This window comes from Saccopteryx leptura, chromosome 2 (assembly GCF_036850995.1).
Source record: "Saccopteryx leptura isolate mSacLep1 chromosome 2, mSacLep1_pri_phased_curated, whole genome shotgun sequence".
Taxonomy (NCBI): Eukaryota; Metazoa; Chordata; class Mammalia; order Chiroptera; family Emballonuridae; genus Saccopteryx; species Saccopteryx leptura.
Genome location: NC_089504.1, coordinates 181,368,198 through 181,380,852, shown reverse-complemented (window position 1 = coordinate 181,380,852; position 12,655 = coordinate 181,368,198). Strand labels below are relative to the sequence as shown.

The 12,655-nt window shown below is 39.2% G+C and overlaps 1 protein-coding gene across 2 annotated transcripts in view; it reads left to right on the top strand.

The window, feature by feature from the left end:
• Positions 1 to 11,423, top strand: part of CCDC77 (coiled-coil domain containing 77) — a 42,617-nt gene extending 31,194 nt beyond the window's left edge. For both annotated transcript variants that reach the window (XM_066365847.1, XM_066365846.1), the window contains exons 7-12: positions 552 to 643; positions 1,620 to 1,768; positions 6,297 to 6,516; positions 9,294 to 9,419; positions 9,517 to 9,669; positions 10,377 to 11,423. In XM_066365847.1, coding sequence (XP_066221944.1) covers positions 552 to 643; positions 1,620 to 1,768; positions 6,297 to 6,516; positions 9,294 to 9,419; positions 9,517 to 9,669; positions 10,377 to 10,523 — 887 coding nt within the window. In that variant the 3' untranslated portion in view covers positions 10,524 to 11,423. The remainder of the gene's footprint in view (positions 1 to 551; positions 644 to 1,619; positions 1,769 to 6,296; positions 6,517 to 9,293; positions 9,420 to 9,516; positions 9,670 to 10,376) is intronic.
• Positions 11,424 to 12,655: the final 1,232 nt, after the last annotated feature.

Here is a 12,655-nt window from a genome sequence, read left to right as displayed (position 1 = left end):
TATATTAGAATCAAAATGTTTAGATTATTTTTTTATTCCCTATCCTTTCTGATTAAATAAGGTTCTACAAAAAGAAAATAGGCACAACTTCAAAGGAAAATTTATTAGTTTATTCTTCAGAAAAGTGGCTATTGTTATCCAGATGACATCCCAGCAGAGTTCCCTTATAGCAGCGGTTCTCAACCTGTGGGTCGTGACCCCGGTGGGGTCGCCTAAGCCATCAGAAAATACATAGTGCAGATCAGGTATTTACATTTCGAATCATAACTGTAGCAAAATTACAGTTATGAAGTAGCCACCAAAATTATTTTTTGGTTTGGGGTCACCGCAACATGAGGAACTACGCGGGGTCACAGCATTAGAAAGGTTGAGAACCACTGCCTTGTAGAGATTCCTCTTTGAAAAATTAAGCACCATAATTATTGTATGTTTTTCTTTCTTTACTTCTCTTATAGGTAAATGAAACCAAACTGCTATGCAAAGGTAATGCTGATATCTGAGTAGCAGAGAGAAAAGCTAAATAAAGGTCTTAATATTTTTTTTCTTTTTAGATTCTAAAACAAGCAAAAGAAAACCAGCAATGAGAAAGAAGGAAGAAAGTTCTGAGCAGTACCAAAGAGACGTCCAGACGCTCATCCTGCAGGTAAAGAATTTATTTTGGCAGACCAAAACAGTTTCTATCCACAAGTGTAGCTTCACACATCATAGCTTCACTGCCATATCAGTACCCGCCTGCATACATGTCATATCTAGGCATCATGTGATTAAGAAAATTGAGGTTATCCCTAGTTAATAGAAGCTTATATTTTTAAAAACATGATTTTTTATTAACCATTCTAGAGGTGCTATTCTGAACCTTCATTTTACTCAGTTTATATGAGCTAAACCATCCCCAACAAATCCATCCTACAGTAAGAATGCCCTTTGCTTGGGAGATATACAGAGAGTTGCAATTGTCTATGCTGGTAGGTTACTCTTTGGGGTTCGTATCGGTTTATTTAATGCATGTGTTAAGTGTAGTAAAGTAATGAATTATCCTTTTCCTACCTGGTAATGGTCTATCATTTGCAACCATGAATTTTCATCTAGTCACACTCAAGTTCCTGTCACTATCAGGAGGGCTCTATTGATTTAAATGACAATTTCTGTCTTTGGCCAGTATCTTCATTGTGGTCATGACAGCCAGACTCAGAGAAGGAAATTACATTGTACTCATTTTGCTCCACATTTTAAATTTAAAAAATGAAGAAAAGAGTCATACTATTTCTATGCAACTTGGGAGTTTTAAAAGGGAGACAACACTTAAAGTGTAAAAAGGGAGATAGTGCAGGGGTGAGAGTCTTAGGGTAGGAAAACGGTTTTCTTGCTTTTTCTGTGGGATGCAGATACTTTGCTGTGTGTGAACAGTCTGCTCTTGTGTAGCCCACCCGTGTTTATAAGTCATTAAACAAAGAGGAATGCCCATTGAGACTTTTCTTCTATTTGTTTTGGTGATGTGCTTCTGTTTTTGGTTGTGGGTGTTTTTGTTTTTTAATTTTTCTGGAGAAAGGCTCACTTTTAGAAGTAAGAAATAAGAGGCTGGGCAGGAGTGGATGCCTCACCCTCATTGGCCTGTCTAGGTGGAAGCACTGCAGGCTCAGCTGGAAGAACAGACCAAGCTTTCCAGAGAGCAAGTGGAAGGGCTCATGGAGGATAAACGGATCCGCATTGAGGAAATGCAAGTTCAACATCAAAGAAATCAGGACAAAATCAAAGAGCTTACCAAAAAGTGAGTTTCAAGAAAGCTGCACCTAACAGATTTAAACTTTTTTCTGAGTAGCTTAAAAGTTAACAGCCCTGTACTTTTAGCAGCATAGTATCCTGTAATTGACAGGGACATGGAAGAAACCGTTTTTATCAGTCACCTCTGCCTCTAGGTAGGTGGGTATACAGGCTTTTCCAGGAATGCTGTTGATTCTTTTCTTGCAGAGCTGGTTGGTATTTCACATGCTCCATTTAACCCATTTCAGAGCATTAGCTTGAGCTTAGTGATTAAGAAATGTTCTTTTTTGCCTGACCAGTGGTGGTGCAGTGGATAGATCATCGACCTGGGATCCTGAGGTTCAAAGCCCCAAGGTTACCGGCTTGAGAGTGGGATCACTGGCTTGAGTGCATGATCATTGACATGATCCCATGGTCACAGGTTTGAGCCCAAAGGTCGCTGGGTTGAAGCCCAAGATTGCTGGCTTGAGCAAGGGGTCACTGGCTTGGCTGGAGCCCCCCAGTCAAGGCACATAGAGAAGCAATCAATGAACAATTAAAGCGACATAACTATGAGTTGATGCTTCTTATCTCCCTTCCTGTCTCTTTCCCTCTCTCTGTCTCTCTCTAAAAAAGAAAAGAAAGAAAGAAATGTTCTTCTAACCTGACCTGTGATGGCGCAGGGGATGGAGCGTCAACCTGGAATGCTAAGGTTGTCAGTTCATATAAGAGGCAGCTATGAGTTGATGCTTTCTGCTCCTCCCCCACACCTTTCTCTCTCTCTTTCCTCTCTCTAAAATCAATAAATTAAATCTTTTTTTTTTTTTTTTTCATTTTTCTGAAGCTAGAAACAGGGAGAGACAGTCTGACAGACTCCCGCATGCGCCCGACCGGGATCCACCGGCACGCCCACCAGGGGGCGATGCTCTGCCCATCCTGGGCGTCGCCATGTTGCGACCAGAGCCACTCCAGCGCCTGAGGCAGAGGCCACAGAGCCATCCCCAGCGCCCGGGCCATCTTTGCTCCAATGGAGCCTTGGCTGCGGGAGGGGAAGAGAGAGACAGAGAGGAAAGCGCGGCGGAGGGGTGGAGAAGCAAATGGGCGCTTCTCCTGTGTGCCCTGGCGGGGAATCGAACCTGGGTCCTCCGCATGCTAGGCCGACGCTCTACCGCTGAGCCAACCGGCCAGGGCTAAATCTTTCTTAAAATGTTCTTTTGTCTACTGATATATTATCTGAATTGATATTGTGGGGCACTTTTATTTGGCTCTTCACGAATATGGAAAAATACGACTTTACATACCTGTACGGAAAAATGCAAACTCTGTACTCACTGCTTTTCTTTCTTTCTTTCTTTCTTTCTTTCTTTCTTTCTTTCTTTCTTTCTTTCTTTCTTTCTTTCTTTCTTTCTTTCTTTCTTTCTTTCTTTCTTTCTTTCTTTCTTTCTTTCTTTCTTTCTTTCTTTCTTTCTTTCTTTCTTTCTTTCTTTCTTTCTTTCTTTCTTTCTTTCTTTCCCTCTCTCTCTCTCTCTCTCTCTCTCTCTCTCTTCCTTCCTCCTTCCCTCCCTCCCTTCCTTCCTCTCTCTCTCTCTTTCTCTCTCTTTTTTTAAGATTTTTATTTATTGATTTTGCAGAGAGAAGAGAGGAAGGGGTAGGGAAGCAAGAAACATTTCATAGTTGCTTCACTTTTAGTGGTTTGTTGATTGCTTGTCATATGTCCCTTGACCGAGCAAGCCCTGAATTTGCAAACGGCAACCTCAGCGTTCCAGGTTAATGCTTTGTCCACTGCACCACCGCAGGCCAGGCTCTCTGCTCTTGTTTCTTACCTCCTTGCCTTTCCTCACTTTTCTGCAGTGTGATTTCTCCCCACTATTTTACTAAGCATGCCCTCTCTAGGGTCATCACTGACTTCTTAATTTCTCTGACCAGTTCTCTCTTTACAGTCCTCATTGTAATTAGCATTTTTTTTTTTGCATATTTGGCACCTCTGATCACTGTTTCTGAAGTTAATTTCCCTTAATTTTTGCAAACCTTTTTTTGGTCCCTCTATGTATGTAACCCTCCTCAGCCTTTCCTCTGGTTCCAGTTGCCAGACCTGTGCTGTAAAGACGTCTTGAGTTGAATGTTTGAACACCTCAAATTGACCATGATTGAAACCAATCTTATTCTTTCCCAGCAAGCACTCCTTCTCCTATTTCAAACCTGCTACATTATTCTTTTTCCCATTCCATTTAAGGACATTACATCCATTTTCCCAGGCTTGAAACCTCAGGATTATCTTTGATTTCCTACTCTCATTCATAATTCCCAACCCTATTGTGTGCAAGCCTAAGAAGCCTCTCAAATCCATTTTCTGCCCTCTTATTCTTGCTGTATTGGTTCAAATTGTATTCTTGTTTAAATTCTTACAATAATTTAAGTGCCCTTCCTATCACTGGTCCCTTTATATTGTATAGTCTTCCTATTACTAGTAGCTCCTCCATTAGGACTTACCAAGTGTTTAAAATTTTTGGTTTCTCTTTGTTTATCTTCTGATAAAGTCCTGATACCTTGGCATATATTATTAGGAACTTCATCTGGCACTAAATTAACCTTTTAGTCTCACCTCCTTTTCTGTTGCTGTAGTTCAGCCAAACTAGTAATTTATCTGCTGTTTATAGAACACTTGCTGTGTGGCATGTACCTTGCTGTGCAGTGTCACTCCTCTGAACATGTCCCCAGGCAGAATTACATTTTTCCTCCTCCTCTCCACATTGTCATGATGATTAACATGCCTCTGTGGTAGCACTTGCCATCACCTATTATAATTATGTCTTTGTTCCTCCAGGGTCTTGCCCTGTGTGCATAACAGGCGCACAATAAACACCTTGTGACTACTTGGTGATGCTGCTTATCAAGTTGCATCTTACCACCCCCTTTTTATGTTAAACATCTTACATTTTAAATATTTTTTCATGTTACCTTCTTCATCCCTTTATTGTTTTTTTCATTGTCTTCTCAAACTTCTAGCATCTCTTCCTCCATTTTAAAATGTGATTAGAATTAGATGTGATACTCAAATTAAGATTGCTGACTAATGCTGGCTACAAAATGCTTTATTTTTGGTGTTTTGTGCTTATGCAGAGCACCTTCACTTTTCATTGGATTTTAATTGTTTTAAGGGAACAGTATTTTTTAATTGTCACAGTAATTTTATATCTGTATTCAGAATATGAATAACTATTCTAGTTTAGCATCCTCTGCATGTCTGAGTACATGATCAGTTCCTTCCATTATGCCATATTAAATGGCATGAATATTAAATGGCATGAAATCCAAGGCCATTGATGACTGATCGCCCTTTGGGTGTCACTTTCAAACCATTTGTACGTTAACAAGACTATATTTTCCCAGTTTGTAATTGAGAACATAAGATGGAATAAAAAAACTCATTGAAAGCAAGAGAGAACCTTGTAGTGACTGAATCTATGTCTCTGTCTTTATACGCACATATATATACACCTGAATATATATGTGTATATATATACCTGAATATATATATGTACATATATTTTTTTCATCTGCTGAAAGTTACTCTACTTTGTGCCTGATCTGACATTATTTATTCAGTGGAAAACTATAATAATTGCCTCACAGTATTTAATACTCTGCAGTCTGTTTGATAACAGTATTTTTCTAGATGTTGATGTTAAACTGATGGGTTGCTTACTTCTATATATATTCTTTGTTGAAAAAAGAAACATCATTTTTCTATTTCTAAATCTCAATAGTCAGCAGGAATCTAGTACCTTGTGTATATCTAGTATTTGCTACTATTCTTGACAATTTGGTAGTAGCAGGGCAAAAATAAGTATATGCTTTCACTCAGGTTGGAAAACATGCATGTTGACAGTTGAAACATGACTGTCTATAAACAAGTTGAGTTATATACTGCTCACAAAAATTAGGGGATATTTCAAAATGAATATGAAGTGATAAAATATCCTTTAATTTTTGTGAGCAGTATATATAAACACAGGAGACTGGATTTAAACTGATGAGGAATTTCAGACAATGGAGAAATTAAGTGGGCTATGTTGTCAAGATGATTTCATAGAAGAAGCTGATCTTGAAAACAAGACAGAGGAGCACAGAATAAACAAAAATAAAGCTGTTTTTGACATTTTAGAATTTGTATTAACCCTCAATCAGAGCACTATGAGTTCTTTATTGTAAAGTCCAGTGCCTGGGAATAGTACATACTTATGCAAGCTATATGTAGATATTTCTCTAGTCCTTCTAATTATACAACCTGAAGTTAGCATCTGACAAAATATCTGTCGTGACCAGTCTGTGAACCAGTGAGCATGGGTAGATACATTACACTATCCAGTAAAATGTGTGGGATTACCAGTGATCTTGATAAGATTAAGTGTATTTTTAAAACTGCTTGTAACATTTTATAAAATTTACATATTGTACAATTTTTAAAGAAGCTATATCTTTCTTTTGTTTGGAACAACTGTGTCATATGTGCTGTATAAGCATCTTCATGTCCATATTTGTGCTTTCTTTCATAGTCTCCACCACACACAAGAACTGCTCTATGAGAGCACCAAAGACTTTTTGCAACTCAGATTTGAAAACCAAAATAAGGAGAAGTCGTGGATGCTTGAAAAAGATCATTTGATGTCAAAGATTAAGCAATACAGGGTACAATGTAAGAAGAAAGAAGATAAAATTGGAAAAGTTTGGCCAGTTATTCATGAGCGTCAACATAAACAAAATGAATATATTAAGGTAGTTTCTGTGTAATTTTTTTTCTGCAAGAATTTGAAAGAACTCAGAGAATTCTAAGCCTAAATCTTACTAGATCCATTCAGTCCAGGAAGCTGATGTAGCAACAACCTCAAAAACTTGGTTTCGCCTGACCAGGCCTTGGCACAGTGGATAGAGCATCAGCCTGGGACGCAGAGGACCCAGGTTCGAAACCCTGAGGTTGCTGGCTTGAGCACAGGCTCACAAGCTTGAGTGCAGGGTTGTTGAGTTGAGCGTGGGATCACAAACATGACCCCATGGTCGCTAGCTTGAGCCCAAAGGTTGCTGACTTGAAGCCCAAGGTGGCTGGCTTGAGCAAGGGGTCACTGACTTGGCTGGAGCCACACACACACACACACCCCAGTCAAGGCATATATGAGAAAGCCATCAGTGAACAGCTAAGGTGCCGCAACGAAGAATTGATGCTTCTCATCTCTCTCCTTTCCTGTCTGTCTGTCCCTATCTATCCTTCTCTTTGTTTCCGTCTCTCTTGCTAAAGAAAAGAAAGGAAAGGAGAGGGGAGGGGAGGGGAGGGGAGGGGAGGGGAGGGGAGAGGAGGGGAGAGGAGGGGAGAGGAGGGGAGAGGAGGGGAGAGGAGGGGAGAGGAGAGGAGAGGAGGGAGGAAGGAAGGAAGGAAGGAAGGAAGGCTTCAAAGAGTAGCTCATCATGACAGTGATTGGCAATTTAGAAAATGAAACTGTTGTATTGATTGATTGATATGTTGATCAGTTGATTCATTCATTTCATTTAACAAATATTTAATGCACTTCTGCTATGGGTTAGGCTCTGGGCTACAGCAGTAAATAAGCTTGACCAGATCTATCATCATTGTGTTTACTTTTTTTTTAAATTTTTTTTCATTGGTTTGAGAGAGGGAGGGAAGAGAAGGGAGACAGAGAAGCATAATCTCGTTCTGTTTAGTTGTGCACTCATAGGTTGCTTCTTGTATGTGTCCTGATTGGGGTTTGAACCCCAGACCTCAGCGCCCAGGTGATACTCTATCCACTGAGTAACCTGGCCAGGGCCATGTTATTTACATCTTAATGGGTGAGAAAGAACAACATCAACAACCAAGAAAATGGTAGATTATGCAAAAATGGTAGTAAGGAATTAAAAGGATTGTATGAAGATTTTATGTAGTTGCTGGAAGTCTTCTTTTATGGAAAAGCACAGGGACACTCTCTTAAGTCTGGTGTTTTTACTGAGACCTGAAAAATGGGACTGAGCTTGCCATATAGATCTAGGGGAAGAGCATTCCAGAGAGAGGGAAGGGCAAGTTAAAGGCCCTGGAGAATGTAAGTTCAAAAAGGAAGTGGTTCGTAAGGAGGTTGGAGGGATGGCCCTTCTTATTTCTACATAACCACAACATTCTTCCTTTTCATTGACCATACTCCAGCGCCTTTAAACTTGCTCTTTCTTCTGCCTGGAATGCTCTTCCCATAGGTCTGTATGTAAGAAGTAACATGATGTTATTTAGCTTTTTAAAAGATCATTCTGACTGCTCAATGGAACATGTATAATAAGTGTTGTTGATGCTTCTTTCTTTTTAAAGAAGACCTACAAAGTTGTTTCCCAAAACATACAGTAGTCCCTTGGTATATGCAGAGGACTGGTTCCAGATACCAAAATCTAGGTTGCTCAAGTCTCTTATATAAAATGGCATAGTAGTTGTATTAACCTATACACATCCTCCCATATACTTGAAATCATCTCTACTTATAATACCTAATACAATATCAATGCTATGTAGTTGTTATACTGTATCATTTAGGGCAATGATTTTCAAGATTTCTCAACAGGTATGCTACAAGAATTTTTAAAACTGCAATACCTGACTAGTCAGGGGCACTGACCTCTCTTGCCTTCAATTTTCAGATAACAAAATGACAACAGACATCACCACAATAGCTATCAGGTGTAAATGAATCAAAATTATACCTCTTTTTCGTCAGATTGTCAAAAAAATATATTTTTGGGTGTGCTGCAAAATTTTAGTAATTAGTTTATGTATGCCACAAGATGAAAAAGGTTGAAAATTACTGGGTTAGGGAATAATGACAGGGGGAAAATGTCTATACAGTAGATGTAACTACATTGTACATGTCAATAACAATGTACCCTTCTTTTATGGAATTTTTTTTTTTCTGTGGTTGGTTGAATCCATGGATGCGGAACCTGCAGATATTGTTATGTCTAACTTGGGACAGTTCTAAATTACATTATTTACTCTTTCTTCCCTGAGAACCAAAAAATATTTGTTTTATTTAAAAAAAATTTTTTTTTTACTTTTTGGTTTTTTTAGCTAGAGAGACAGAGAGAGGAACAGACAGGGACAGACAGACAGGAAAGGAGAGAGATGAGAAGCATCAACTCTTTGTTGCAGCTCCTTAGTTGTTCATTGATTGTTCTCTCATATGTGCCCTTACTGGGAGCTCCAACAGAGTGAGTGACCTCTTGCTCAAGCAGGCCACCTCGGGGATTTGAACCTGGGTATCTGTGTCCCAGTCTGACGCCCTATCCACTGTGCAACCACCTGGTCAGGCTATTTGTTTTATTTTAAAAGGTTTCTACTATGTGCACTTTAGAAAAAGGCTAAGAGAATTCTTTCAAATGTTCTCCCAAGTTCCTTGCTGTCTTGTTACTTAACTCATTTGTACTTCTGGACATCTTTTTATTCCTTTCTTTTTACCACCTAAATACTATTTGAATTATCTAATTATGAAACTGATTATTGGTTTTTTCCCCCTTTTGACCTGCAGTCCCTTAAGGATAAGTTAGTACAAGAGAAAAGGCTTTCCAGCATGTACCAAAAGCAGTGCATTTCCTTGGAAGAAGAACTTGCCCGAATTCGTGAGGAAGAGGGAGCAAGGAGAGAGATCTTCAAGGTACAACATTCTCTCCCACTTCTGGTGTGGGAAGTCAGATGGCTCAGGGAATGCTTCCCTCATCTTCATCAATGCCTTTCCATTTCCATATGTTTAGGATCGCTCTAACAAGATGGGCAAGCGTTTACAGGTAATGACAAAACGCTATGAGGCCTTGGAGAACCGGCGGATGTTGGAAGTAGAAGGCTTCAAGACAGATATTAAGGCTGTCCGGCAGAAACTGAAAGACTTTGAGCAAATGCTCTATAAGGTAATTGCTGATCCTGAATTACTAAAAGGGAGAAAGGGGTACAAGTGAGAAAACGTGATTGTGAGGGCTCCTGGGAACAAAGGTGTGCTGTTTCCCTGAGGTACTAATGGGTCAGCGTCCTTGAGTCTCACTAAAAACGGTTTACAAGGACACACTACAGGGACGACGAGAATGGGTTGATATATAATGAATGATCACATCATCAATCTTTTATCTAAGCTAAACAGAAATTTTCATGCCTCCCAATTCAAGAAATACATTAAGAGAACTATTTTACAAATAGGAAAAGTAATTGAGTACAATAAAGAAACAAAGTTGCCTTAAGAGCCTTCTTTCAGAGATTTAACTAGTTATCTGCAAATCCTAAATGATCACTGTGTTCCAAACAAAGCTGATTATAAAAAAGAAGAGGTGCTTTTCTTTGGAAAATTTATTGGTGATATTTATATTCATCTTTTCTTTTTGCTCATTAACTGTTTATTGATCTCTCAACACTGTTGTATGGGAAAGCAAAGAGTCTCATGCCTTTTCTGTTTTAATTTAACTCTCCATTTTCCATCTTTTATTTGATCTCTAAAACTAAAGATTGAATTTACCTTGTGTACCAAATATCTCATAAAAAGGAACCAGCATAGCTTGGTCTTTATGACTGATTTCTCTCTTCTGGCCTGTGCTTTATTTATTTCTCCTTTTTTTTTTCTCTCTAGGCAACACTTAATTCCAGGACAAACCAGGATCTCACCATTCTGTGTGAGGTCCGTGACAGCAATAGACGGGCACATAAGATACAAGGAGAACTGAAAAACCTGAAGTCCAAACTGTTTGGTCTGGAGAATGAACTTCGACTCTGTTAGTGTTTACTTTCTGAAATGGCCCTTGTCTGTAGTGAGTCTGCTTTCTGAAATGTGAGAAAAATGTCATCTTCCCCCAGAAACTGGAGGCAGAGTTGACTACAGTAGTGGAATCCATTATTATAGAGACAGGGTAAATAATCAGGGAGCCCTAAAAAAGCCTTTCTTACATGCTAAACTTTATCATTTTTACTCTCCTCTTAACTTTTTTTTTTTGGCTGGTTTATAACCAAATTATTTAAAGACTTCCCCACATTGTTTTTCCCATTTACAATGAGGGTGGTTTTGTGGTGTTTTTTTTTTTAGTGAGCAAGTGAGCAAGCGAGAGAGAGACTGACAGGAAAGGGAAAGAGATAAGGAACATCAACTCGTAGTTGATCACTTTAGTTGTTCACTGATTGCTCTCACATGTGCCTTGACTGGGGGGTTCCAGTGGAGCCAGTGACCCCTTGTTCAAGCCAGCAACCATGGGATCATGTCGGTGATCCCATGCTCAAGCCAGCGACCTCAGGGTTTTGAACCTGGGACCTCAGTGTTCCAGGTTGATGCTCTGTTCACTGTGCCACCACTAGTCCGCCAAGAGTTTTTTGTTTTTTAGAAGACAGTGACCATAAAAACGTAAGAAGAAGGGATATTTGCTATGAGCTTGGCTGAGTGTCAATGGGAAGAAGATATTCTTTGAGGAGATAAAGGCAGCCACCAAGTTGTCTTTCTCCGAGACAGAGCGAAAAGGCAGCAGATCACAACTACCAAATGTGCATGGGCAGTGGTTCTGCTATTTAACTTTCTTCCATCATGAGCTGGGTGCCCAGTCTCATGAAGTTTCACCAGAGGGCAGCAAAATGTTTAGGAAATTTAAGGTACCACTCTTAAATGATCCTTGTATGAAAAGTTCAGTATTGTACCAATAATATGTATTTTTATGTAATGTATATATTTTAATTAACTATTTTTCAATAAAATATGTAATTGAAAATATTCTTTGAGTTTTTTATAATTTCATGTGAAAACCGCATTTGTAGTTTGTTAATGACTCAGTTTACTTACTTGTTGCATGGTGCTTGCAGTCCTGTATAAGTGTTAGTTTTCCTAATGCATCCCTTGAAATCATCTGGTGTTGGAGGTAGCAAAAATAGTACTAATGGTGATGGCACCAAGACTATTCATTTTTTCCATCCAAATCCTTTTTTTAAAAGGAAAATTGCTGTGCATTTAAGACAAAATAATTACGTGTACCTGGATAGTCTCTGGGAAATCAGTTGATCTTAGCTTGGTAAGGCATCTTATAATTTACCGAGGACAAAGCAATGGAAAGAACTCAGATTTTCATATTTGTGTTAAGGAAAATGGTGATTAAATGATCAGTAGGAGATACTTTTTTTTTTAAGCGTATAATAGAAGATCAGGTGGGATTTTTTCCCCCACTAATAAAATGGGACAAGCTTGACCAGGCGGTGGTGCAGTGGATAGAGCGTCGGACTGGGATGCGAAAGATCCAGGTTCGAGACCCCAAGGACACCAGCATGAGCGCGGGCTCATCTGGTTTGAGCAAAAGCTCATCAGCTTGGACCCAAGGTCGCTGGCTTGAGCAAGGTGTTACTCGGTCTGCTGAAAGCCTCTGGTCAAGACACATAATGAGAAAGCAATCAATGAACAACTAAGGTGTTGCAACAAAAAACTGATGATTGATGCTTCTCACCTCTCTCCATTCCTGTCTGTCTGTCCCTATCTATCCCTCTCTCTGACTCTGTAATAAATAAATAAATAAATAAATAAATAAAATCTTTTAAAAAAATTAAAAATAAAAAAATAAAATGGGACAAGTATTCCCAGAGGGTCCAGTCCTGGGCTTTAGAGGGATGTGTATAAGTGATGGTTTTACTTTTTGTCCTGATACTTAAGGAATTGGCTTCTCATGACTTGCTGTTTTGATGCTAGGCATAACACAAAGCCCTGTGGAATCAGAAGTCCAGAGTAAGCCCTGGCCAGTTAGCTCAGGACGTTAGAGCATTGTCTCAACACGCCAAGTTTGTGGATTCAATCCCAATAATGCATAAATGAAACAAATTGATGTTTCTCTCTCTCCCTCTCTTCCTCTCTCTCTAAAACAACAGTAACAATTTCAGAGTAAGAAG